Source organism: Staurois parvus, unplaced genomic scaffold (genome assembly GCF_062004578.1).
Source record: "Staurois parvus isolate SC_StPar_1 unplaced genomic scaffold, SC_StPar_1.0 ptg000747l, whole genome shotgun sequence".
Taxonomy (NCBI): domain Eukaryota; kingdom Metazoa; phylum Chordata; class Amphibia; order Anura; family Ranidae; genus Staurois; species Staurois parvus.
This window is the reverse complement of record NW_028318543.1, coordinates 2,338,386-2,365,244: the sequence shown is the minus strand read 5'-3', so window position 1 is coordinate 2,365,244 and position 26,859 is coordinate 2,338,386. Positions and strand designations below refer to the sequence as shown.

Below are 26,859 nucleotides of genomic sequence, written 5' to 3'. Positions count from 1 at the left end.
GCTATACTCGCCGTATAAGACTACCCCTCTTCCAACGCACACCAACTAAAAATGAAAAAACATCAGATTTGATTTCAATATGGTATTCCAATGATGGGGTGCTATTCCTCCCACTGACACCAATGATGAGGCACTACTCCTCCCACTGACACCAATGATGGGGCACTATTTCATCCACTGCCACCAATGATGGGGTTCTATTCCTCCCACTGACACCAATGATGAGGCACTATTCCTCCCACTGACACCAATGATGAGGCACTATTCCTCCCACTGATACCAATGATGGGACACTATTCCTCCCACTGACACCAATGATGGTGCCCCATCATTAGTGTCAGTGTGTGAGGAATAGTGCCCCATCATTAGTCAGTGGGAGGAATAGTGCCCCATCATTGGTGTCAGTGGGAGGAATAGTGCCTCATCATTAGTCAGTGGGAGGAATAGTGCCCCATCATTGGTGTCAGTGGGAAGAATCGTGCCCCATCATTGGTGTCAGTGGGAGGAATAGTGTCCCATCATTAGTGTCAGTGGGAGGAATAGCGCCCCATCATTGGTGTCAGCGGGAGGAATAGCACCCCATCATTGGTGTCAGTGGGAGGAATAGCACTCCATCATTGGTATCAGTGGCAGGAATTGCGCCCCATCATTGGTGTCAGTGGGGAGGAGGAATAGCGCCCCATCATTGGTATCAGTGGCAGGAATTGCGCCCCATCATTGGTGTCAGTGGGAGGAATTGCGCCCCATCATTGGTGTCAGTGGGAGGAATTGCACCCCATCATTGGTATCAGTGGGGAGAATAGTGCCCCATCATTGGTGTCAGTGGGGAGAATAGTGCCCCATCGTTGGTGTCAGTGGGGAGGAGGAATAGTGCCCCATCATTGGTATCAGTGGGGAGAATAGTGCCCCATCATTGGTGTCAGTGGGGAGAATAGTGCCCCATCGTTGGTGTCAGTGGGGAGGAGGAATAGTGCCCCATCATTGGTATCAGTGGGGAGAATAGTGCCCCATCATTGGTGTCAGTGGGGAGAATAGTGCCCCATCGTTGGTGTCAGTGGGGAGGAGAAGTAGTGCCCCATCATTGGTATCAGTGGGAGGAATAGTGCCCCATCTTTGGTATCAGTGGGAGGAATAGTGCCCCATCGTTGGTGTCAGTGGGAGGAATAGTGCCCCATCATTGGTATCAGTGGGAGGAATAGTGCCCCATCATTGGTGTCAGTGGGAGGAATAGTGCCCCATCATTGGTATCAGTGGGGAGAATAGTGCCCCATCATTGGTATCAGTGGGAGGAATAGTGCCCCATCGTTGGTGTCAGTGGGAGGAATAGTGCCCCATCATTGGTGTCAGTGGGGAGAATAGTGCCCCATCATTGGTGTCAGTGGGGAGGAGGAATAGTGCCCCATCATTGGTATCAGTGGGGAGAACAGTGCCTCATCGTTGGTGTCAGTGGGGGAGGAACAGTGCCTCATCATTGGTGTCAGTGTGGAGGAGGAATAGTGCCCCATCGTTAGTGTCAGTGGGGGAGAGGAGCGGCTGCTCCTTCTTCCAGTTCGGCCGCTCGATTTTCGTGGGGCCGCTCGGCTCCGCCTCCTCGCCGGTGATTGGTCGCCTGTGTGCCTTTCCAGTGCTGGCGCCCAATCACCGGTGAGGAGGCAGAGCCGAGCGGCCGCATGAGCATCGATCGGCCGAACTGAAAGAAGGAGCAGCTGCGCTTCCTGGACCGGATCGTCGTGGGACCGGAGCCAGGTAAGGTACAGCAGCCCCTCTGCCCACCCCTGTACTTAGTGTCCGTTGGAGGAGGAGGGGGGGCGGCGTCCCTCGAAAAAGTGCCGCCCTGACCTGGCTTGCACCGGCGTATAAGACGACCCCCGACTTTTCAGAAGATTTTCAGGGGTTGAAAAGTCGTCTTATACGCCGGAAAATACGGTAATAAAATTTGACCAGCCTGAAGTGAACAGTGTGAATTCAACGGACGACCGTCCTCTCTGAAGGGAGCTGAGATCGGAGAACACTCCTATTGGCTTCAAATCACATCCCTTGACTGAGAGCATTTTCCACAGCACCCATTGTTTTCAGTTCTCTACACATTGTAATGACCATTCACACCTCAGACCTCTCCCACCCTTGGAAACAAAAGATATGTTAATGACCATTCACACCTCGAATTCCTCATGAAGACCCCCTGCCAAGTGGCCTTAATGACTTCCTCCACCAGCCACCTTTCCCACCCTTGGAAACAAAAGAAATGTTAATGAGCAACTCACACCTCAGCTAATCTCAACACATACTGCTGTCTCTTCTTCTACTTTCTGTATTTCTCTGAAACAGTCTGAAATAGTTCAGAATTTACCACTTTTCAGTGCATTCTGGGCATTTGGGAGGTTCTCCTGTGCTTATATTTAAAAAAAAAACACTTCAAAACGCAAACGCACTATGTGTCAGGAGTGGGGGGTCCATGGAACTCAACTTACTTTGGAGGGGTGGGGAGACCCCCATCTCAGCTCCCCATATCCCTCTTATATGTAAGTCACCCTATGCCTGTTAGGGGTACAGGGTGATCTGTCCTAATATTGGGGTGGGGGGGTTGTTGATTGTTTAATGCCATGTGGTTGCATCCCATTGTTCTATTGTGTGTCTGGCTTGGGCGCAAACTATTATGGGATGTATGTGTTTATGGGTATTGGCTTGGTGGGGGGTGTCTCCAGCAGCCCTCCCTCCTGATGGGACTGTCTGCTGGTGTGTCTCTTGTTACTAAATGTAGATTGCCCCGCCCTGTGTCATTATGCAGGGAGGGGGGATTGTCCCCTGAGTGTATATATCTTGTATCTGTGTTAAAATAAACTAGGCTACTTCCTGGTTTACTTCAAGACTGGTGTCGTCTAGTCTTGTATGGTCTGCTGTGGTGTCTGTGGTCGGTATTCGGATGGGGAAGCAGAGTCTAACGGAAGTATCCAAGTGCAGTCTGGAGTCGGTTCCATTACACACATAAATGCGCATAAACGCGGCTAAACAGATGGTTTTTAACCTGCATTTTCCAGCAGTCTGTTTCCATCGTTCAGAAGTGTCCCGTATACATGGAGCCTTACATGGCCTAATATCTGTTGTCCCTTATTGATTGCTAATGGTGCCGTATTCCATCATCTTTATTGGCATGTTGTGATATGCATATATTGCTCATGGGCCTGTATGATTATTTTTGTTCCTCTGGGGTTTACCCGATCCCATTTCAATCCCCATGGGGTGATTGGAACACTTATCATCCTGATGCTCAGGTAATATGCCATCTAACATATATTTTTGTAATTGAGAAAGACATACAGTTGCAAGAAAAAGTATGTGAACCCCTTGGGATTAAGTGGAGTTTTGCATGAATTGGGCATAAAATGTGCTCTGAAAGTCATCTAAGTCACAACAATAGAAGAACGCAGTCTGCTGAACATAATACTACACAAACATTAGATGTTGCCATGGTTTAATTGCACATAACATGTAAATATTCACAGTGCAGGGAGGAAAAAGTATGTGAGGCCCTAGCTTAATGACTTCTCCCAGAGCTAATTGGAGCCAGGAGTGAGCCAACCTTGACTCCAATCAGTGTGATGATATTGGATGTGTTGCTGACAGCTGTCCTGCCCTTAAAAAAACACACACCTGTTTTGGGTTTACTGGTTTCAAGAAGCACTGTCTGATGTGAACCATGCCTCGCAGAAAAGAGCTCTCAGAAGACCTACCATCAAGAATTGTTGACTTGCATGAAGCTGGAAAGAGTTACAAAAGTATCTCCAAAAGCCTTGATGTTCATGTGTCCACGGTAAGACAGACTGTCTACAAATGGAGAAAGTTTAGCACTGTTGCTACTCTCCCTAGGCGTGGTCATCCTGTAAAAATGACTGCAAGAGAACAGCGCAGAATGCTGCATGAGGTAAAGAAGAATCCCAGAGTGTCAGCTAAAGACCTACAGAAATCTCTGGCACATGCTAACATTTTTGTTGCCACATCTACAATAAGGAAAACATTAAACAAGAATGGATTACATGGGAGGACACCACGGAGGAAGCCATTGCTGTCCAAAAAGAAGATTGCAGCACGTTTGAAGTTTGCAAAAGAGCACCTGGATGTTCCACAGCACTACTGGCAAAATATACTGTGGACAGATGAAACCAAGATTGAGTTGTTTGGGAAGAACACACAACACTCTGTGTGGAGAAAAAAAGGCACAGCACACCAACATCAAAACCTCATCCCCACTGTGAAACATGGCGGAGGGAGCATCATGGTTTGGGGCTGCTTTGCTGCCTCAGGGCCTGGACGGATTGTTGTCATTGATGGGAAAATGAATTCCAGAGTTTATCAAGACATTTTGAAGGAAAGCGTACGACCATCTGTCCGCCAACTGAAGCTCCGCAGAGGATGGGTGATGCAACAGGACAATGACCCAAAGCATACAAGTCATTCAACAAAACAATGGCTGCAACAGAACAGAATACGCCTTCTGGAGTGGCCCAGTCAGAGTCCTGACCTCAACCCCATTGAAATGCTGAGGCATGACCTTAAGAGAGCGATTCACACCAGACATCCCTAGAATATTGCTACACTGAAACAGTTTTGTGAAGAGGAGTGGTCCAAAATGACTCCAGATCGTTGTGCAGGTCTGATCTGCAACTACAGGAAACGTTTGGTTGAGGTTATTGCTGCCAAAGGAGGGTCAACCAGTTATTAAGTCCAAAGGTTCACATACTTTTTCCTCCCTGCACTGTGAATGTTTACATGTTATGTGCAATTAAACCATGGCAACATCTAATGTTTGTGTAGTATTATGTTCAGCAGACTGTGTTCTTCTATTGTTGTGACTTAGATGATGTTCAGAGCACATTTTATGCTCAATTCATGCAAAACTCCACGTAATCCCAAGGGGTTCACATACTTGTTCTTGCAACTTTATTGCAATTCATTTACCAAGTAAGGTGGTATTTCTTCCCATCTCTTCAGGGAAGCCTACCCCGCCCTCACCTAACAGCGGATCTCCTCCACTCCTCCTACCACTCCATCCCCCACAGCCATTTCCTCCTGTACCACTATCCCCTCCCTCCTAGATTGTAAGCTCCAAGGAGCAGGGCCCTCGAACCCCTCGTGTATTGTATTGTTACTGTATTGTCTCATGTACTGTCCCCACTATAACGTACAGCGCTGAGCAAACGTTTTGGCGCTATATAAATACTGTAAAATAATAATAGAAATTTACCACTTCTGTGAATATTGGATTGTGTTTATTTCATGGAGCTTATCTATGATGTATGGTATATTTATTAGCCTTAGTTGTCAGCTCCTGTGGTAGTGAGCCCTTGTAGATGGTCAACTTGGGGTTCCCCAGGGTGTGGAGTCTAAACCCCAGTCTGCTTCTTCACCAGAGCCCCTGATGGTGGGGATGGACTTGCAGCAAGCTGGGACCAGGTCGCGGTCGCTGGGTACGCCCAGCTGAGGATGAGGAGACCGCTCAGGGGAGCAGAGTACAATGGGAGGAGACAAACGGAAATCTGATAGACTAGCCGAGGTCAGGACGGGCGGAAAACAAGCACAGTCAGAGAATGAAGCCGGGGTCGGTATACGAGTAGTCAATGCAGGATACAGGCAGTACAGGGGTGGACTGACCATTCGAGCTCTTGGGCACTGCCCTAGGGCCCGGGGTCAGTAGGGGGCCCCATGAAATGCCCCTGGTAACTTTTATAGTCTTTTTTGGGTGTGCTTTGAGTGTGGGCAAGGACACAGGGGCCTCATGATCCCCTATTGCCCGGGGGCCCCATGAGTTGTCAGTCCGCCCCTGAGGCAGTAGCAACACACAGGAGCTCCAACAACTAGGAAGTTGCTCAGGCAAAGTGGCCTAGACTGAGCATGTCTTATATAGGCAGGCAAACAAGGAGGCGGGCCAGGAAGTGATGGAAAGGAAGGACAGACAGTCCACACATGTGAAAGGGATCAGGAACAGCACTGCAGCAAGGAGGTCAGAACACACAAAAAAGAAACTGCAGGCTAACTTGTGACGTTAGGCCTTTACAATCCGAATTGCTCAAGTTTTTATATTGTGATGTGTATTTTTCACCTTGCAAGGTTGCACATTTTTTTATGCGAGATTTATAATAAAGTCATTTTTGTACCATTAACTACTCTGCTTGGGTTCATTTTAAACCGTTACTACAGACGGCCCTTTTTCAGGGATGTCTATTTTTTGTATGCTCTAATTTTTCGGCATTAACCCGCATCTATATTGGCTGAGGAGTCAGAGATTAATTCTATAGGGTGATCCACCTATATCGCAGCATTTTTCTATCATTTTGTATGAATATGTAAGTTTGCCTAGGATGTTTCCAGTCCCAGCTGGTAGTTACTACATCACCTACCATTGATGAGCCGTACTTCCAAGAATGTGTGCGAGGGGAACATAGATAAAGTCCTCACCAAGGCAAGCTGGAAAGCCGCACTCTCCACTATATATAAGCTCTACTGTTTCAGTCTCCGGGAACTTGACCAAAAAACACTCCATCATTGGTATTCTACCCCCTTCAAGTTACCTAAATTATACCTGACATGGTCCCCTAGGTGCTGGTGACTATGTGGAGAAACAAGATTTTTCCCCATATTTTATGCACCCTTACTGGAATGCTATCTACTTCCTAGCCTCTAATATTATAGGGCACTGGGGGTTTTTTTTGCCTTCCTCTGGGTCAACCGTGGGTGTAGGATTATAACTTTTTTTTTCTATGGTTGAACTGGATGGACTTTTGTCTTTTTTCAGCCAGACTAACTATGTAACTTAGATCTTACCTGACACTGTCCTTGCATTACTGAATTTAGGTACTGAACAAATACCCATTAATGTTACATTTGTGGTTCTCTACCTACTTTGTGCAGCTGAACGCACCATTGTTAGAATATGGAATTCCTTTCACAGTCCAGTATGGTCAACAATCTTAGAGTACCAATGTGAAATGGAAAAAATACCAGAATTAAAAAAAATTATTAGCAGAAAAAAATCATTCTACCTTGGTCCATATGGCTAAATAACGCAGATTGTACTTTATAAGATTGATGACATGTACTTAGATTGCCTTGTATTGCTGACTGGAACGATTTCCTTGTATTGTTAGTCCACTCCCGTGTTTGATTACCCTCCTCCATTATTTCTCCTCCTTCTACCCTGCCTTAACCGTAAAGCGGAGTTCCACATGGAAAAAAAATAAAAGTCAGCAGCTACAAATACTTTAAAATACAGCCACTTACCTGTCCCTGGGTCCAGAGATGTCCTCACCACCACCGCTGATTTCACTGGCTGTCTTCTCTCCCCGGCGCCGGCATCTTCAATGTGGGCACCCGGCTGTGACAGCTTGCGGCTTCACAGCCAGGTGCCCACTGAGCATGCGCGAGAAGCGCTGCGCTTCCTGAATGGCCCCTTAGTCTTCTGGGTCCTGTCACGTGACACAAAAGTCTACGGGGGGGGGGGGAGGACAACTTCCACTTCCGATTGCCCAGGTTATTGCAGGGGAAGTGGGAGCGGGTACCTGTTAAATTCGGGTAACCGCTCCCCAAAGGTGCCAATCCTTAATGAGGAGCGAGGGACAAAGGCTTCAAGTGGAGCTTCCCCTTTTAAGTGGAGCTCCACTTTAACTTCCCTCTCTATACTCCCTTTTCCTTCCCTCTTACATCCCCAAGATGAAGACATTTGTTCTCCACCATTACTACTGGCTGTAAACTTCCTTTCAGTCTACTAATTCTATGTGACCTGCTGTTTGCATTACGGTTTTTCTTCGTGTCATTTATGCTCCTGTAATTTGTATGACTTCATTCTTCTGTACACCTTTACTGCTTTATGAATTTATTGATATAGTCGGATACATCTACATACAATGATAAATATAATGAATGTGACACTGACAAATGACATCACAATCATCTTCTAAGAGAACGTGTTTAATATTCACCTTTATGGAAGGTGATGACAGAAATCTTCCCTCTCTTGAGTGGTTTTGGGTGGTTTTGGTATCTGACGCTTTAGGATGTTTTTGATACTTTGTCCCCCTCTGGTCACTGTGGTTCCTCCTCTCTAAGTGACTACATTGTTCTGTAGTGATGTAACGGCTGATGGGAGGAATCACTACACCCAGCAGGGGACAAGGTTTCCAACAAACCCAAAGTATCTGATACTAGTGGTGTCCATAGCTCTTCAAGAGAGACTCAATTAGACTCTACCGAAGAGGTAAGTATTAAATATTTAAGTTCCCAAACACGAGTACAGTACTAAAATATATATATAATAATAGAGATAATGCCATAACTACAGGTAACCCAGTGTTGCTCCTCACATATCAGCGGATAACTGTCTTTGTATTCAGGTCAGGTCTGAACAGAATTATGTAACATTTTGGGAAGAATATACAGCCAAGAAGTCCAGAACTTGAGGCTATTATAGCAAAGACCTCCACAGCCACCATGTATTTCCCTCTGGTGCTCAGATAGGCCGGGATCATGGAAATCCAGACACTGCAGAACACCAGCATGCTGAAGGTGATGTACTTGGCCTCATTAAAACTGTCCGGTAATGTCCTGGCTAAAAAAGCGATAATGAAGCTCACAGCTGCCAGAAGCCCCATATATCCCAGGACAGAGTAGAAGCCGATAACTGAACCCTCATTACACTGAATGATGATCTTCCCCTGATAAGAGTGAATGTCTCGATCCTGGAAGGGGGGAGAAATAGACAACCAAGTGACACAGATTATGACTTGGACCAGTGAGAAGACACAAATGATACAATTGGACAGTTTGCTTCCCATCCATTTCCTCCAGGGACTCCCAGGTTTGGTGGCCTTAAAGGCAATACACACCATGATACTTTTGGCAAGTAGAGAAGAGACGGCAACTGAGAAGATGACACCAAAAGAGGTGACACGCAGCATGCAGGTCACATCTACTGGATGGCCGAGGAACAAGAAGACACAGAGGAAGCTCAGCATGATGGAGACCAGGAGAAGGTAGCTCAGGTTCCGGTTATTAGCTTTAACAATGGGGGTGTCCCGGTAATATATAAATATCCCCAATATTAAACCAGTCAGAAGGCAACAGAGGATGGAGACAGCTGAAAATACTGCAACAATGGTGTCATCAGTGTAGGAGAGAAATTCCATCGCTCTTGGAACACACCAATCCTTCTTCTCATTTGGCCATTCATCGTCAGGACATTTCATGCAGTTTTCACTGTCTGCAGGAAGAACAATACAAACACAATGAGCATCGGGGTCAGAGCTTCTGAGGAAATGAACTGTCTTGTGTTGTCTCACAGCTAGCAGTGTGATGTCCATCAGTTAATTGTGGGAGATAGATAGATATTATTATTATTATTATTATTATTACATCGAGTTTATATAGCACCAAAGGGTTTACTCAGCGCTGTACAATAGAGTGGGGGGACAATACAAGAAACAGAACAGCAACAACAACAGTGAATGAGGGGTTAGAGGGCCCTACTCTTTCGAGCTTACAATCTAGGAGGGAGGGGGTAGTGGTAGAGGAGGAAGTGGCTGTGGGGGATGGAGTGGTAAGAAGAATGAAGGAGAACGGCTGTTAGGTGAGGGAGGGGTAGGCTTCCCTGAAGAGGTGGGTTTTCAGGGAGCACCTGAAGGTAAGGAGGGAAGGTGACAGTCTGATGGACTGGGGCAGTGAGTTCCAGAGGATGGGGGAGGACCTGGAGAAGTCTTGCAATCGTGTGTGGGAGGAGGAGACCAGAAAGCAAGATAGAAGGAGGTCCTGTGAAGAGCGAAGGGTACGGGTAGGGTGGTACTTGGGAATCAGGTTGGTGAGGTAGTCAGGGGCAGTGTTGTGCACGGCTTTGTAGGTCAGGGTTAGTAGTTTGAATTTGATGCGTTGGGCAATCGGGAGCCAGTGGAGGGATAGGCAGAGGGGGGTGGCAGAGATGGAGCAGTTGGTGAGGTGAATGAGTCTGGCCGCTGAGTTTAGGATGGTCTGGAGCGGGGAGAGCCTGCGCTGGGGTAGGCCTGTGAGAAGGGAGTTGCAGTAGTCAAGGAGTGAGATGATGAGGGAGTGTACTAGTAGTTTTGTGGTGTCTGGGGTAAGGAAGGAGCGTATTTTGGCGATGTTGCGGAGGTGGAGCCTGCATGTGTTTGAAAGTGATTTGACATGAGGTTGAAAGGAAAGGTTAGAGTCCAGAATGACGCCAAGGACTTTGGCTTGCGGGGCGGGATTGATCTTGGTGTTGTTGATAGTGATGGATAGGATGGGGGGGGGGGGGTGAGTGGGCAGGGGAAGAGATGAGGAGCTCGGTTTTGGAGAGGTTAAGCTTGAGAAAATGGAGCGACATCCAGTCTGAGATGTCGTTTAGGTGAGTGATGCGGGCGGAGACTGTGGGGGTGAGGTGAGGGGTGGAGAGGTAAATTTGAGTGTCATCAGCGTAGAGGTGATAGTTGAAGCCGTGGGAGTGTATGAGTTTGCCAAGGGAGGAGGTGTAGATGGAGAAGAGAAGGGGTCCAAGGACAGAGCCTTGGGGGACCCCAACAGAGAGGGGGAGGGAAGGGAAGGTGGCACCGTTGTAGGAAATGCTGAAGGATCGTCAGGATAGGTAAGAGGAGAACCAGGAGAGAGCGGTGTCTCTGATGCCAAGGGAGAGAAGTTTATTAAGGAGGAGGGGGTGGTCAACTGTGTCAAAGGCCGCGGAGAGGTCCAGGAGAAGGAGGACAGAGTAGTCGCCTTTGGCTTTGGCGGTTAGCAGGTCGTTAGTGATTTTGCGGAGGGCGATTTTGGTGGAGTGTAGGGGATGGAAGCCGGACTGTAGTGGATCAAGGAGGTTGTTGTCAGGTGGGCGCTTAGGCGATCGTAGACTAAGCGCTCAAGGAGCTTGGAAGTAAATGGCAGCAGGGAGATGGGTCTGATGTTGTTTGGGTCAGTGGGGTCCAGGGAGGACTTTTTGAGTATGAGGGTGATGTGCGCATGCTTTAGGGGGGAGGGGAATGCGCCAGTAGAGAGGGAGAGATTGAAGATGTGGGTGAGGGAGTGGTTAAGGGAAGAGGGGGGTGACTGGAGGAGTTGAGAGGGGATAGGGTCCAGGGGGCAGGTGGTGAGGTGGGCTTCTGAGAAGACCCTGGTGACTTCCTCAGTGGTAGCAGGGCTGAAGGAGTACATTGTTGGGGGGGTTACGGTAAGCGGGGCCTTGGGTGTGGTGGGGGGCAGTGCGGTTGCGAGGTCAGAGGAGGGGAGAGATGGGGGGGGGTGATGGGGGTGGAGGCTGGGTGGGGAGGTAGATTGCAAGTTGACTATGTCCTTATGGATTGTGTCAATCTTGTTGTGGAAATGAGTGGCAATCTCGTTGGCGGTGAGTGAAGTGCTGAGTGGAGGAGGGGGGGGGGAGAGCAGGGAGTTGAAGGTGGAGAAGAGTCGGCGAGGGCAGGTGGAGAGGGTGTTGATCAGGTTTACAAAGTAGGCCTGCTTGACGGTGTGGAGGGAGGAGGTGTAGGTGAGGAAGGCAGATTTGTAGAGGGAGAATGCACGAGGGGACCTGGTTTTGCGCCATAGTCTCTCCAGCGCGCAACATTTGAGGCGTTTAGTATGGTCGTTCTGCCATGGTTGAAGCGGCCTAGGTTTGATGTTGCGTGTGGTTAGGGGTGCCAGAGAGTCTAGGGCAGCTGACAGTGAGTCGTTGTACGGGGAGGTGGCTAGGTCAGGACATGACAGTGGAAGGATGCTGTCGTGTAGGCGGTCGGCAGCCGAGTGCAGGTTGCGGAGGTTGCGGCTGGTGATGGTTTGGCACTTTGGAGGGGGAGTTAGGGGAAGGGGAGACGGAGAATGTGAGGAGGTGGTGGTTGGAGAGAGGGAGGGGGGTGTTAGTGAACTGGTTGAGGGTACAGAGGTGGGAGAAGACAAGGTCCAGGGTGTTCCCATCAATCTGGGTGGAGGATTGCATGTGCTGTGTGAGCGCAAAGGAGGAGCTTAGGTGGAGGAGATGGGAAGTAGCTGGGTTGTTGTCGTTGATGGGGATATTGAAGTCCCCAAGGATGATGGTCGGTAGCTCAGAGGAGAGGAAGAAGGGAAGCTAGGCGGCGAAGTCATCCAGAAAGCGGGGTATGGATTCGGGAGGCCTGTAGATCACTGCGATCCTTAGGGGGGTGGGGGAGAAGAGTCGGATGCAGTGAGCCTTGAAGGAGGAGAATGATAGAGAGGGGGGGTTAGGGAGGACCTGGAAGGTGCTCAGCGGTGATAGGAGCATGCCAACACCACCACCTCTGCGACTGCTCGGTCTGGGTGAATGGGACCAGACGAGACCTCCATAGGAGAGTGCCGCAGGGGAGGTAGAGTCAGTGACCTAAGTAAAAAGTGCAGCGCTAGAAAATAAAAAGATAAAAATAAAAAATAAATAGTCAGTATGCTTGATAGGTACTCCAAAGTCAATACAAAGTCCCAAAAGGAATGATGTATATACTGTGGTAAAGATGTAGTTGAAGATAGGTAGATGTGATCCCCGAATCAGTGAAGATCCCCAGGTCTAAGAGGCATACGTTCCCAAGATGAAATAAGGAAGCAGTCACAGCTATATCGGAGGGAACCACCACTCCTTCACTTTACATCCACGGTATCTAAGAGGAGAAACTCCTTCAATATTGCCATCAGAGACTTGACGAATGTGTTCGAAAATACCTCAAATTTCATTTTCCTTTAACATTCAATTTTGGAATTGATGGAGTTTCTCAATCGCTCACAGGACTTCCCTCACTCACCGTATAACGAGTACCTATCAAGCATACTGACTATTTATTTTTTATTTTTATCTTTTTATTTTCTAGTGCTGCACTTTTTACTTAGTTCCATGTGAGGATTTTTTGGTTGTCCTGTGTGTTCTAGCTGCTCGTCTTTAGAAAGCGCTCACTTTCATTCATTGTTTCACAGAGTCAGTGACCTGTACCCAGGTCTTGGTGACCGCTATGAGGTTGAGGGAGCGGGAGATAAAGAGGTCATGGATGGCGGTAAGCTTGTTGCATACTGAGCGGGCGTTCAGGAGTGCAACCAAGAGAGAGGGGTTGGATGTGGGGAGGAGGGGCACAGGTATGAGGTTGAGGGGGTTGCGGCGGCAGGTGGGAGCAGGGGGGTCCCTAGGGGGGGGGGGGAGTGTGAAGGGGCCAGGGTTTGGGGAGATGTCCCCAGTGGATAGGAGAAGGAGAAGGGTGAGGAAGGTGGCATGGGAATGGGAGGTGCAGGAGTGTGTGGGTCTGATAGTGGTGGCACGTGGGTCAACGGGGGAGTGGAGTAGCAGGAGGAGGTGGTGAGTGCCATAGTGGGAAGAGGGAAGAAGTGAAGGGGCAATGTAGAGCTGTTTGGGGGGGTAGGCGGGTAGAGGGAGGCAAATTTTGGGATGGAGGAGAGGAATACGAGGAGGAGGAGTGCAGGTGGCATGTTGGGGTGAGCGGAGTGCTGGACAGGTCGGGGAGGTGGCGGGATACAGGTCAGGGCAAGGTGATGTGGAGAGTCTGTATCGCCGTGGAGGAGTCCATTTGAGTCCTTCTGAAGGGGGAGAGTGAGAGAGGAGGGCAGCTGGGTCAGCAGCTGGCTGGTTGCAGTCTGTGGATGCAGTATGCTGGCGTCCGTGGGTGCTGTGATGCGTCTTGAGTGGGTACGGTGGTTCGGCGAGCGGAGGGGTCATAGGACGCGATGTCTGGGGGTGTTGGTAGGCACGACGTCTGGTGATGCTGGCGGCTCGGTGACTGGAGATGTTGAGGCCAGGCGTCAGGTGCTGAGGGCTCGGCATCAGGAGGCGCTGAAGGTGCTGGAGGGCCCGGCGTCAGGAGGTGTTGAAGGGTCATCGTCAGGCGGTGGTGTGGACAGACGTCTGGAGGTGGAGTGGGCTAGGTGTAGCTAGGTGCAGTAGGACTCGGCGTCCGTGGGCGAAGTGAGCCAGTGCATGCGGATGCTGCGGGCCAGCGATTGAGGGTGCTACGGGTCCAGTGTCTGTGGGAGCGGTAGGGCCTGGTAGATAGATAGATAGATAGATAGATAGATAGATAGATAGATAGATAATTACACAGTTGAACTCCTATGTGTAGAGACTGCACATTATGCACATTAGCATGTGGTGAAAAAAAAAGATATGCACAATAAAAGTGACAATGGGGAGTTTCAATTTATATTGTCTGAAAACCCTGAAAATGAACATCTCTTTTTTCCTACCGTTTGGCCTGTTAAATATACCATTGTAAACATTTTGTTTCAATAATGAATGAAAATTAAAAAAATACCTGTTTATTATGTCAGAAATTCAGAGCTGTCCTGTTATTATTATACAGGATTTTTATAGCGCCCACAGTTTGCACAGATCTTTAAAGGGATATAAAGGGAGACAATACAGTTACAATGCAATAAAAACTAGAGTATTAAGAGGGCCCGGCACATAAGAGCTCACAATCTAATAGGGTCGGGCAAGTGGTACAAAGGGTTATAACTGTGGGGGTAGAGCTAATGGAAGTGATCAATGTGTAATTAGAGCCCTATAGTATGGCAGAAAAAAGACAAAAGTCCATCCAGTTCAACCAAAAAACAAATAGTTATAATCCTACACCCACAATAGATCCAGAGGAAGACAAAAACCCAGCAAAGCACGATCCAATTTGCTCCTGCAGGGAAAAAATTCCTTCCGGATCCCCCGAGAGGCAATCGGATATTCCCGGGATCAACTTTCCCTATAAATGTTCTATCCAGTTATATTCTGTGTATCCAAGAAAGAATCCAGGACTTTCCTACAGCAATCCACTGAGCTGGCCACAACCAACTCTTGAGGGAGTCTATTCCACATTCTCACAACTCTCACTGTGAAGAAACCTTTCCGTGTTTGGAGATTAAATCTCTTTTCCTCCAGAAGTAAAGAGCGCCCCCTTGTCCTCTGTGATGACCTCAGGGTAAATAACTCTAAACCGAGTTCACTATATGTCGAAGATGGCGACCGGAGTAGTCCTGTAGTCAGGAGCTCCGTCGCCCAAGTCCCCATCCGGATGGCAGCGGACTCCAAAGGGGCCCCCACCACCCTGTGGCCCCCGATAAGCACTTAGGGAGGAGTGCTGGGCCAGTTTCAGCCCAATCCCGGAGCTCCGGGATTTGCGGCTTACGAAGCCACAGCCTCACTTTTTGCCACAGCTGAGACCCAGAACGCCGATCGACAGCCAAGATCGCCGCCACTCCGCCCCCTGCTGACTTGCCTGCTCCCGGGGACTCTCTCCATCAGCTCAGGGGCCCACCCCAGTCCACCCAGCACCCTGCCACAGACAGCAACCTGCACCCAGCCTCGGCCCAGGGTCCACTTCAGGCCACCCAGCAACTAGCACCCAGCCAGCACCCAGCACCCAGCCTCAGCCCATCGGCTGATTCCAGGCCTCCCAGCACTCTGCAACAGCCAGCACCCAGCAACCAGTTCCCAGCCTCGGCCCAGGGACCACTCCAGGTCACCCAGCATACTGCACTGACAGAGCACGTGGCTCACAGCGCCAAAATCCAGCCACCAGCACACAGTCTACAGAACCCAATCTGGCTGCCCTCCGGTCTCCTGCTGCCCCAACAGCCAAGGGACCAGAAGCGAGCCTGCATCCATGCCGCCGTACCCAGCAGACGACCACAGACTGGTGAGGCCTACCATCGCCTTCCACGACGGAACCCTGACAGGACCTGCTAAGCCCAACGAACAACCTCGACCTGGTGAGGCCTACCCCGGCACAACCCTGCCCTGACCCGAAGTCCATCCGATGAGCTCCTCTGTGGACGTTCACCTCGCATCTCCTCAAACCCACAGTGAGCCTACTTCTACGCCGCCAAACCCACCAGACAAGCCCAGCCTGGCAATGCCTAACATTACCCTCCAGGCCGCTACCCTGCCAGGACCTGCTGAGCCCAACAGATGATCTCGACCTGCCCAATGGACGACCTCAACCTGGTGAGGCCCACCATCGCCTACTCCGGCACAACCCAGCCCTGACCCGCAGCCCTCCCGGCGTCTACCCATCCCGATCCCAAGCACGAGAACTCTTGTCACGGAAAGATCCTAATCACTAGAACACCTGCTACGAGAAGCTACTTCAACGTGATACGCCACTGCATGACGGACTATCCACAACAATGCTCCCTGAGAAACATTTCACCTCCCTCAACTGTCCACCACTCTGCTTACCCTCCTAAAATGCCACCTGTACTCCTCCTCCTCATACTCCTCTCCTCCATGCCCAAAATCTCCTTTCTCTACCCCCCTACTGCTCCAAAACAACTATACATCGCACCCTCACTGCTTCCATCTCCCCACTACGGCTCTTACCACCTTCTCCTAATACTCCACTCTTCTCCCAACCCACACGCCACCACTAGCAGACTCACACGCTCTTGCTCATCCCGTTCTCATGCCACCTTTCTCACCCTCCTTCTTCTCCTAACCACCAGGGACATCTCTCCGAACCCTGGTCCCTCACAACCTCACTCACCCACTAGGCACCCTCCTACTTCCACAAACTGCCGCAACCCCCTTAACCTAATACCTGTCCCCCTGCTCCCCACAACCAAACCTCCATTCTCGTGTGAACTCCTGAATGCCCGATCGGTTTGCAACAAGCTCACCGCCATCCATGACCTCTTTATCTCCCGATTCCTCAACCTCCTAGCGGTCACCGAAACCTGGATCCAGGCCACCGACTCTACCTCCCCTGCAGCACTCTTCTATGGAGGTCTCGTCTGGACCCATTCACCCAGACCAAGCGGTCTCAGAGGTGGTGGGGTCGGCATGCTCTTGTCACCGCTGAGCACCTTCTAGGTCCTCCCAAACCCCCCCTCTATCATTCTCCTCCTTTGAGGCCCACTGCATCTGGCTATTCTCTCCCTCCCCTCTGAGGATTGCAGTAATCTATCGGCCTCCTGGACCCGTATCTCGCTTCCTTGATGATAACTCCACCTGGCTACCCTTCTTCCTCTCCTCTGAGCTACCCACTATCATCTTTGGAGACTTCAATATCCCTATCAACGTCAATAACCTGGCTACATCCCGACTCATCCAACCTAACTTCTTTCTTTGCACTCACACAGTGTACACAGTCCTCCACCCACTCCGATGGGAACACCCTGGATCTTGTCTTCTCTCATCTCTGCACCCCCCACAACCTCACAAAAGCCCCTTTCCCTCTCCCTCTCTCTGACCACAACATCGTTATGTTCTCCATCTCCCCATTCCTCAAACTCCTCCCCCCATTCCTCAAACCATAACCAGCCGTAACCTCCGCAACCTGAACCCTGCCCCCCTCCACTCTGCAGCTGACTGACTCTATGACAGTATCCTTCCCCTGTCCTGCCCTGACCTGGCCACTACTGCTTATAACAATTCACTGTCAGCCGCCCTAGACTCCTTAGCACCCGTAACAACACGTAGCATCAGATCCCGACTGCTTCAACCCTGGCAGAACGACCACACCAAAAATCTTAAACAATGCTGTCGTGCGCTGGAGCGACTATGGTGCAAAACCAGATCCCAACAAGTGTACACCCTATACAATTCTGCCTTCCTCACCTACACCTCCTCCCTCTACGCTGCCAAACAAGCCTACTTCGTAACCCTCATCAATACCCTCTCCTCCAGTCCTCGCCAGCTCTTCACTTTTAACTCCCTACTCTCTCCCCCCCACCTCCACCCAGTATCTCACACACCACCCACGAGATTGATAACTACTTCCAAAACAAGATCGTCGCAATTCGTAGGGACATCGCCAATGCTCATCCTCCACCCCACTTAGCCTCCCTCCAATGATAACCCCTCAACACTCCCCTCCTCTGACCTCTCAACTGCCCAGACCCCAATCCATCAGACTGTCACCTACCCTCCTCACTTTTAGGCGCACCCTGAAAACCAATCTCTTCAGGGAAGCCTACCCCACCCTCACCTAACAGCCGATCTCCTCCACTCCATCCCCCACAGCCTCTTCCTCTTGTACCACTATCCCCTCTCTCCTAGATTCTAAGCTCGAAGGAGTAGGGCCCTCAAACCCCTCGTGTATTGTATTGTTACTGTATCGTCTCATGTTCTGTCCCCCACTATAATGTACAGCGCTGAGCAAACTTTTTGGCACTATATAAATACTGTATAATAATAATATATGAACCACTGATGTATTATACATGGAGATCATATCCCCCCTTATGTATTATACATGGAGATCATATCCCCCCTTATGTATTATACATGGAGATCATATCCCCCTTATGTATTATACATGGAGATCATATCCCCCCTTATGTATTGTACATGGAGATCATATCCTCCCTTATGTATTATACATGGTGATCATATCCCCCCTTATGTATTATACATGGAGATCATATCCCCCCTTATGTATTATACATGGAGATCATATCCCCCCTTATGTATTATACATGGAGATCATATCCCCCTTATGTATTATACATGGTGATCATATCTCCCCTTATGTATTATACATGGAGATCATATCCCCCTTATGTATTATACATGGAGATCACATCCCCCCCTTATGTATTATACATGGAGATCATACCCCCCCTTATGTATTATACATGGAGATCATATCCCCCCCTTATGTATTATACATGGAGATCATACCCCCCTTATGTATTATACATGGAGATCATATCCCCCCTTATGTATTATACATGGAGATCATATCCCCCCTTATGTATTATACATGGAGATCATATCCCCCTTATGTATTATAAATGGAGATCATATCCCCCCTTATGTATTATACATGGAGATCATATCCCCCCTTATGTATTATACATGGAGATTATATCTCCCTTATGTATTATATATGGAGATCATATCCCCCCTTATGTATTATACATGGAGATCATATCCCCCCTTATGTATTATACATGGAGATTATATCTCCCTTATGTATTATACATGGAGATGATGTCCCCCTTATGTATTATACATGGAGATCATATCCCCCTTATGTATTATACATGGAGATCATATCCCCCTTATGTATTATACATGGAGATCATACCCCCCCCCCTTATGTATTATACACGGAGATCATATTCCTCCTTATGTATTATACATGGAGATCATATCCCCCCTTATGTATTATACATGGAGATCATATCCCCCCTTATGTATTATACATGGAGATCATATCCACCCCTTATGTATTATACATGGAGATCATATCACCCCTTATGTATTATATATGGTGATTGTATACCCCCCTTATGTATTATACATGTGATCATATCCCCCTTATGTATTATACATGGGGATCATATCCCCCTTATGTATTATACATGGAGATCATACCCCCCCCCCCCTTATGTATTATACATGGAGATCATATCCCCCCTTATGTATTATACATGGAGATCATATCCCCCTTATGTATTATACATGATGATCATATCCCCCCTTATGTATTATACATGGAGATCATATCCCCCCTTATGTATTATACATGGAGATCATATCCCCCTTATGTATTATACATGGAGATCATATCCCCCTTATGTATTATACATGGAGATCATATCCCCCCTTATGTATTATACATGGAGATCATATCCCCCCTTATGTATTATACATGGAGATCATATCCCCCTTATGTATTATACATGGAGATCATATCCCCCCTTATGTATTATACATGGAGATCATATCCCCCCTATGTATTATACATGGGGATCATATCCCCCCCTTATGTATTATACATGGAGGTCATATCCCCCCTTATGTATTATACATGGAGATCATATCCCCCCTTATGTATTATACATGGCGATCATATCCCCCCTTATGTATTATACATGGAGATCATATCCCCCCTTATGTATTATACATGGAGATCATATCCCCCCTATGTATTATACATGGAGATCATATCTCCCTTATGTATTATACATGGAGATCATATCCCCCCTTATGTATTATACATGGAGATCATATCCCCCCTTATGTATTATACATGGTGATCATATCCCCCCTTATGTATTATACATGGAGATCATATCCCCCCTTATGTATTATACATGGAGATCATATCCCCCCTTATGTATTATACATGGAGATCATATCCCCCCTTATGTATTATACATGGAGATCATATCCCCCCCCTTATGTATTATACATGGAGATCATATCCCCCTTATGTATTATACATGGAGATCATATCCCCCCTTATGTATTATACATGGTGATCATATCCCCCCTTATGTATTATACATGGAGATCATATCCCCCTTATGTATTATACATGGAGATCATATCCCCCTTTATGTATTATACATGGAGATCATATCCCCCTTATGTATTATACATGGAGATCATATCCCCCTTATGTATTATACATGGAGATCATATCCCCCCCTTATGTATTATACATGGAGATCATATCCCCCCTTATGTATTATACATGGCGATCATATCCCCCCTTAATCTCCTCTTCTCAGTAGAGAATACATTCAGTTCCTCTAATCTTTCCTCATAGCTGATCTCCTCCATGCCTCGTATCAGTTTAGTTGCCCTTCTCTGTACTTTCTCCAGTTCCCTAATTTTTTTTTTAAATTGTTGCCCAAAACTGAACTGCATATTCCAGATGAGGTGTTACTAATGATTTGTACCGGGTTTGGGGGATGATATCTCTCTCTCTGGAGCCTATATCTCTCCTAACAGGATTTTGCTTGCGTCAGAACCCACAGCTTGGCATTGCTGCTATTATTAAGCTTGTTATCTACCAGAACCCCCAGATCCTTCTCCACCTTTGACCCCCCAGATCCTTCTCCATTGACTCCCCCAGATCCTTCTCCACCATTGACCCCCCCAGATCCTTCTCCACCATTGAACCCCCCCAGATCCTTCTCCACCATTAACCCCCCAGATCCTTCTCCACCATTGACCCCCCCCCCCAGATCCTTCTCCACCATTTAAACCCCCAGATCCTTCTCCACCATTGACCCCCAAGATCCTTCTCCACCATTGACCCCCACAGATCCTTCTCCACCATTTACACCCCCAGATCCTTCTCCACCATTGACCCCCCAGTTATACCCCCCCCCTAGTATGTATGATGCATGCATGTTCTTAGCCCCCAAGTGCAGAACCTTATATTTATAAACATTAAACCTCATTGGCCCCATTGTCCCCCAATTACACAGAGCATTGAGGCCGGCTTGTAAATTGGAGACATCCTGTAAGGACGTTATTCCCCGGCACAGCTTGGTGTCATCTGCAAAGACTGAAATGGGATTTATAATCCCAAATCCTATATAGTTTATAAATATATTAAAAAGTAAGGGCCCCAACACTGAACCTTGGGGTACACCACTGATGACCCCAGACCATTCAGAGTATGAATTATTAAAAAATACTCTCTGAATACAATCTTTTAGCTAGTTTTCTATCCATTTACATTCAGATTTTTCCAGCCCGTAGACTTTACCTTACACATTAGCCGTGTGAGAGGAACTGTGTCAAATGCTTTTGCAAAATTCAAATGCGTTTGAACTGTGGAGGAACTGTGTCAAATGCTTTGCAAAAAGTATGCCACATCCACTGCCACCGCTCTGTCCAAATATACCACGTCCACCGCCATCCCTCTGTCCGAGTATACCACGTCCAACGCCACCCCTCTGTCCAAGTATACCACGTCCACCACCCCTCTGTCCAAATATACCATGCCCACAGCCCCCCCCTCTGTCCATGTATACCATGTCCACCTCCACCCCTCTGTCCATGTATACCACATCCACCGCCACCCCTCTGTCCAAGTATACCACGTCCACCACCATCCCTCTGTCCATGTATACCACGTCCACCACCACCACCCCTCTGTCCAAGTATACCATATCCACAGCCCCCACCTCTGTCCATGTATATCATATCCACTGCCCCCCCCCGTCCATGTATACTACGCCCACCACCACCCCTCTGTCCAAGGTTTTGCTCACCTCCTCATAAAAAGAAATCAGATTTGTTTGACAACTTCTGTCTTTCATGAATCCATGCTGTCTGTTGCTTACAATATTTTTTCCCAGCAAGAACTCCTCTATGTGGTCTTTTATTAAACTCTCCAATATCTTCCCAACTATAGAAGTTACACTTACAGGTCTATAACTTTGACTCCTTTTTAAATGTTATTCCCACATTGGCCTTACACCAATCCAGTGGTACTCTGCCAGTCATTAAAGAGTCCCTAAAAATGAGAAACAATGGCTGTGAAATGACAGAGCTGAATTCTGTAAGGCCCCGTGGGTGTATGCCATCTGGTCCAGGGGCTTTATTCACCTTTATTCTGTCTAAATATTTCTGGATCATATCAATTGTGAGCCAATGTTCATCATCTGGAGCTGTGTCAGTACCACCCCCCATTATGGACAAGAGCCCCCCCATGTTCCTTTGTATACACAGAGCTGAAGAAGGGATTTCATATATTGGCCTTCTCTTTGTCCCCAGTCACCCCCTCTAGATGGTTCTGTAAAGGGCCTACATGCTCGGACCGGACCTTTCTACTATTAATATATTGGAAGAATTTTTTGGGGGGTTGGTCCTGCTATCTTTTGCAATCTGTCACTCATTTTAAATTTTTGTGCCTTTATTTCCTTTCTGCATATTCTGTTCTATTCTTTGCAATGTGTAAACGATGATCGCTTCCTTCATTTTCATATTTAATAAAAGCTCTCTTCTTATTATCTATAGCTTTTGTAACTTTGGCCGTAAGCCACATAGGTTTGATTTTTAGCCTTTTATACTTGTTGCCCATGGGAATATATTGTGCAGTGTGGTCATATACAGTCTTTGTGAAGAACTCCCATTTCTATGTTGGGTTTCATCGATGCCAATATTCCCTCCCAGTCTAAGTCTTGGAGAGCAGCTCTCAAGCTTGGATAATTAGCTCTCTTGAAATGGAGCATTTTTTTTTTCTTATATGTGCTCACTGTTTACAGCTAACAGTAAATGAAATCATGTTATGGTCACTGCTACCAAGATGTTCTTTTATATGGACATTCATAAAAAGCTCTGCATGGTTGGAGATGACCAGGTCCAGCAGAGTATCATTCCTAATTGGGGCTTCTATGAACTGTACCATAAAATTGTGCTGTAGTAGGTTTAAAAATGTTTGCCATTTAACTGTTCCTGCAATACCATTACTCCAGTGACTTTCCGGGTAGTTACCATCCCCCATTATTATCACAGGACCAGCCCTTGCAGCCCCTTCCATTTGTACAAGGAGCTGAGTCTCCACCTCCTCATTTACACTGGGAGGCTTATAACAAACTCCAATGATTACCTTTCTGGTACGCCCCTCATGTGCAGTTCCACCCATAATACTTCAGCCTCATCACACTCTCCATCATCTAGGTCCTCTTTTAAACTCGCTCTGAGATCACTTCTCACATAAAGACAGACACCACAACCTTTCCTATTTCCCCCATCTCTCCGAAAGAGAACATAGCCAGGAATATTAATGGCCCAGTCATGTGAAGAATGAAGCCAACATTCAGCAAAACCAATTCAATCATAGTTCTCTTCATGCAACAAAGCTTCCTCACCTACTTTGCTTGGCAGACTTCTGGCATTGGTGAACGAACACTTTAATGGATTGACACCTTGTTCACACGTATTTTTCATATTTTTTATTTTCATACAAATAGTACCAATTCCACTGGTTGTTTGTAACATGGGAACCTTCTTGTCTGGCATAGATTTTGAAATTATATGTTGGGCTAGTTGAAGCCAGTGAAGAGATAGGCAGAGGGGCAGTAGCCATGGATTGGTTAGTAAGGTGCATTAGTCTGGCAGCAGCATTCATTACAGACTGAAGGGGGGATAGCTAGTGTAAGGGTAGGCCAGTGAGAACGTGAGACACTAACGTGTGTGGAGGGACCATTGGTTGTGCTGTTGAACTCAATGGTAAAGTCATGGGGAGGGGATACAGAAGGCGGAACTAATACAAGCTCAGTTTTAGAAAGATTGCGTTTGAGGTAGTGGTGTGACATCCATACTGATATGTCACTTAGTAAATTTATGATCTGTAAGGGGATTGAGGGGGTGAATTGAGAAGTTGAGAGATAGATCTGGGTGTCATCAGCATAGAGGTGGCATTGGAAGCCATGGGAGATTATCAACTGGCCTATGGAAGAGATATAGAGAGAGAAGAGGAGGAGCCCAAGGATGGAGCCTTGGGGGAACCCAACAGAAAGAGGAAGAGAAGCAGAGTAGATGGTATTGTATGTGACACTAAAAGTGCACTGGTACCAGAATAACCAGGAAAGAGCAGAGTCATGAAGGCCAAGGGAGTGGAGTTTTTGAGGACGAGTGGGTGATCAACTGTGTCAAAGGCAGCAGATAAGGTCTAAGAGTATGAGTATGGAGTAATGGCCGTAGGATTTAGCAGTTAGCAGATCATTGGTGAGTTTTAATAGAGCATTTTCAGTGGAATGTTGGGGGAGGAAGCAGAACTGTAGGGGATTGAAAAAGTTGTTGTCAATGAGGTAGCAACTCATACCACTGCGGATAAGGCATTCAAGAAGCTTGGAGGCAAATGGGAGCAGGGAGATGGGTCTTAGGTTATTTAAACAGGTGGGGTCCAGTGAGGATTTTTTAAATATGGGGGTGGCCAGTACATGTTTGAGCGTGGAAGGAAACGTGCTTGAAGAGAGGGAAAGGTTGAAGATTTGGGTTTAAGAGTTTAGGATGCAGCAGGAAGATGGTCATAGTAATTGAGAGGGGACAGATCCAGGGGAAAGGTGGTGAGGTGGACAGAGGAAAGGAGTTTGGCAACTTCCTCAGTGGTAACAGGGTTGAAGGAGGAGTGTGGTGTTGGACTTGGTGTGTTGATTGGGAGAGAAAGCTGGATGCTGGCTATCTCATGACGAATTGTGTTGATTTTGTTATTGAAATGATTGGCAATATCCTGGGCAGTAAGCAAGTTGGTGGCTGGAGGCAGTGTGGGGTGAAGTAAGGAATTAAAGGTAGAAAAGAGTTGACAGGATTTGGATGAGAGGGTTTTGATGAGACTTGTGTAGTAGGTTTGTTTAGCAGTATGGAGGTAGGAGCTGTATTTGAGAAGGAGGGATTTGTAGAGGGTGAAGTCTTTCAGGGATTTAGTTTTACTCCATACTCGCTCAAGAGCACGGCTGCATCTCTTGAGACTTCTGGTGTCATCTGTTTGCCAGGGTTGTGACAGGTGAGGCCTGGTTCTGCGTGTAGTGAGAGGAGCATGGTGTCCAGGAAGGATGACAGAATGTTGTTGTAGGCAGAAGTGCCCAGGTCTGGGAAGGACAGGGGAGCCATTTTATCATAAAGGCAGTCAGTAGCAGGATGAAGAAGGGAAGGGTTGAGGTGGCCAAGTTTCCTGCGGGTAACCGTTTGATGGTTGGAGGCATGGGAGGTAGGAGACAGGGAAAGTGTGAAACTGAGAAGGTTGTAGTCAGAGAGAGGAAAAGGGATGTTAGAGAGGTTGCTGGGAGTGCATAAGTGGGAGAATGCGGGGTTGAGGGTGTTGCCATTGGAGTAAGTGGTGGCTTGTGTCCATTGTATTAAATGTAGAGGTTAAGTTGAGTAGTTGAGAAGTGGCTGAGGTAATAACATTGATTGGAAAGTGATGCCTGTAACAAAAAGCAAGGAAAAGAAAATAGCGCAGGGTAGACATGACTTAAGAGGGGGGTAGGAAAGACAAGAAAGGGTTAAGAGAAAAGTAGGTGGGAGTTAGAAAATGGGCAGGTTATTTGATTGGTGACGGGAGTGCAGGGTGGGGTCTTCGGCACCTTTGGGTGTGGTTGTGGGGGGGTCATCCTATTCAGTCCAGGATACGGCATCATTGGAGCGAGCTTTCCTCCCACCCTCCCTTGGGGTGTGTGTGGGTTTTTTTTTTTTATTCTTGGTATGTTCTGGCTCCGGAGGCGGTTGTTGGTCTTTGGAGGCGGCACATACTTTTAAGCTAAAGCGAATGGTTGGGACCCATCGGTGGGATGGTGTGTTGGGACCCATCGGTGGGATGGTGTGTTGGGACCCATCGGTGGGATGGTGTGTTGGGACCCATCGGTGGGATGGTGTGCCCGGGTGTATTTCTAGTGTTAATATGTGGTTACACCCCTTTAGCACCTGATGGGTAAATGCATGTACTAGCTTTTGGGATTTGAGCACAGGGATCTCTTGTTTGTTTCTTGGGTGTATTTGATCACCTGTGCATCTTTAATTTAAAAACTATATTTTGGACTTTTTGATATAAAACATGTCCAGTTAAAAATTTTAAAAAATCTAATTTCGTCATAAATTTAGGCCAAAATGTATTCTGCTCCGTGTCTTTGCTAAAAAAAATCCAATGCGTGTAAATTAATTGGTTTAAAGTTATATATAGTGTTTACAAATGGCGGCATATATACTGGAATTTTTTTTTTCTTCTAGTAATGGAGGCAATCAGCGACTTTAAGTGGAACTGTGACAGGCATTCTGACACTGGGGGGGGCTGACTTGGTGTTACTGAAATCCCCAGTGACACCAATACAGTGATCAATGCTAATGAAATGCACCAACACTGTACTAATGGCACCGGGCAGGATGGGGTTAACGTGGGGCGATCAAAGGGTTACTTGTGTGCTGTGCTTGTGTTTCACTGTAAGCATTCTGCTATGCAGAGCCATACAAAGCAGTGTGCAGGAGCTGACAGGCGAGAGATCCGTGTTGTCTATACACAGGTCTCTCCCCTGTCGGAGATACTCGGCGATCACCGGGTGCCAGCAAGTAATCACTAGCCGGGACCCGGTGATTGACAGCCGAGGCTGTGAATGGCGGTGCTACACGGAACTGTGAAATCACATATATAT

General features: G+C 47.6%; 1 protein-coding gene across 1 annotated transcript; it reads right to left on the bottom strand.

Moving 5' to 3' along the window:
• Positions 1–7,850: 7,850 nt before the first annotated feature.
• On the bottom strand, positions 7,851–9,276 carry LOC149445081 (vomeronasal type-2 receptor 26-like). Its single transcript, XM_089654239.1, has one exon. It carries the CDS (start codon positions 9,234–9,236, stop codon positions 8,358–8,360), a length of 879 nt encoding a protein of 292 aa, XP_089510365.1. The 5' UTR covers positions 9,237–9,276; the 3' UTR covers positions 7,851–8,357.
• Between the last annotated feature and the right edge of the window lie 17,583 nt (positions 9,277–26,859).

Coding starts and splice junctions, on each gene's coding strand:
- LOC149445081 (XM_089654239.1), bottom strand. CDS start 9,236: ATGAAATGTCCTGACGATGAATGGCCAAATGAGAAGAAGGATTGGTGT.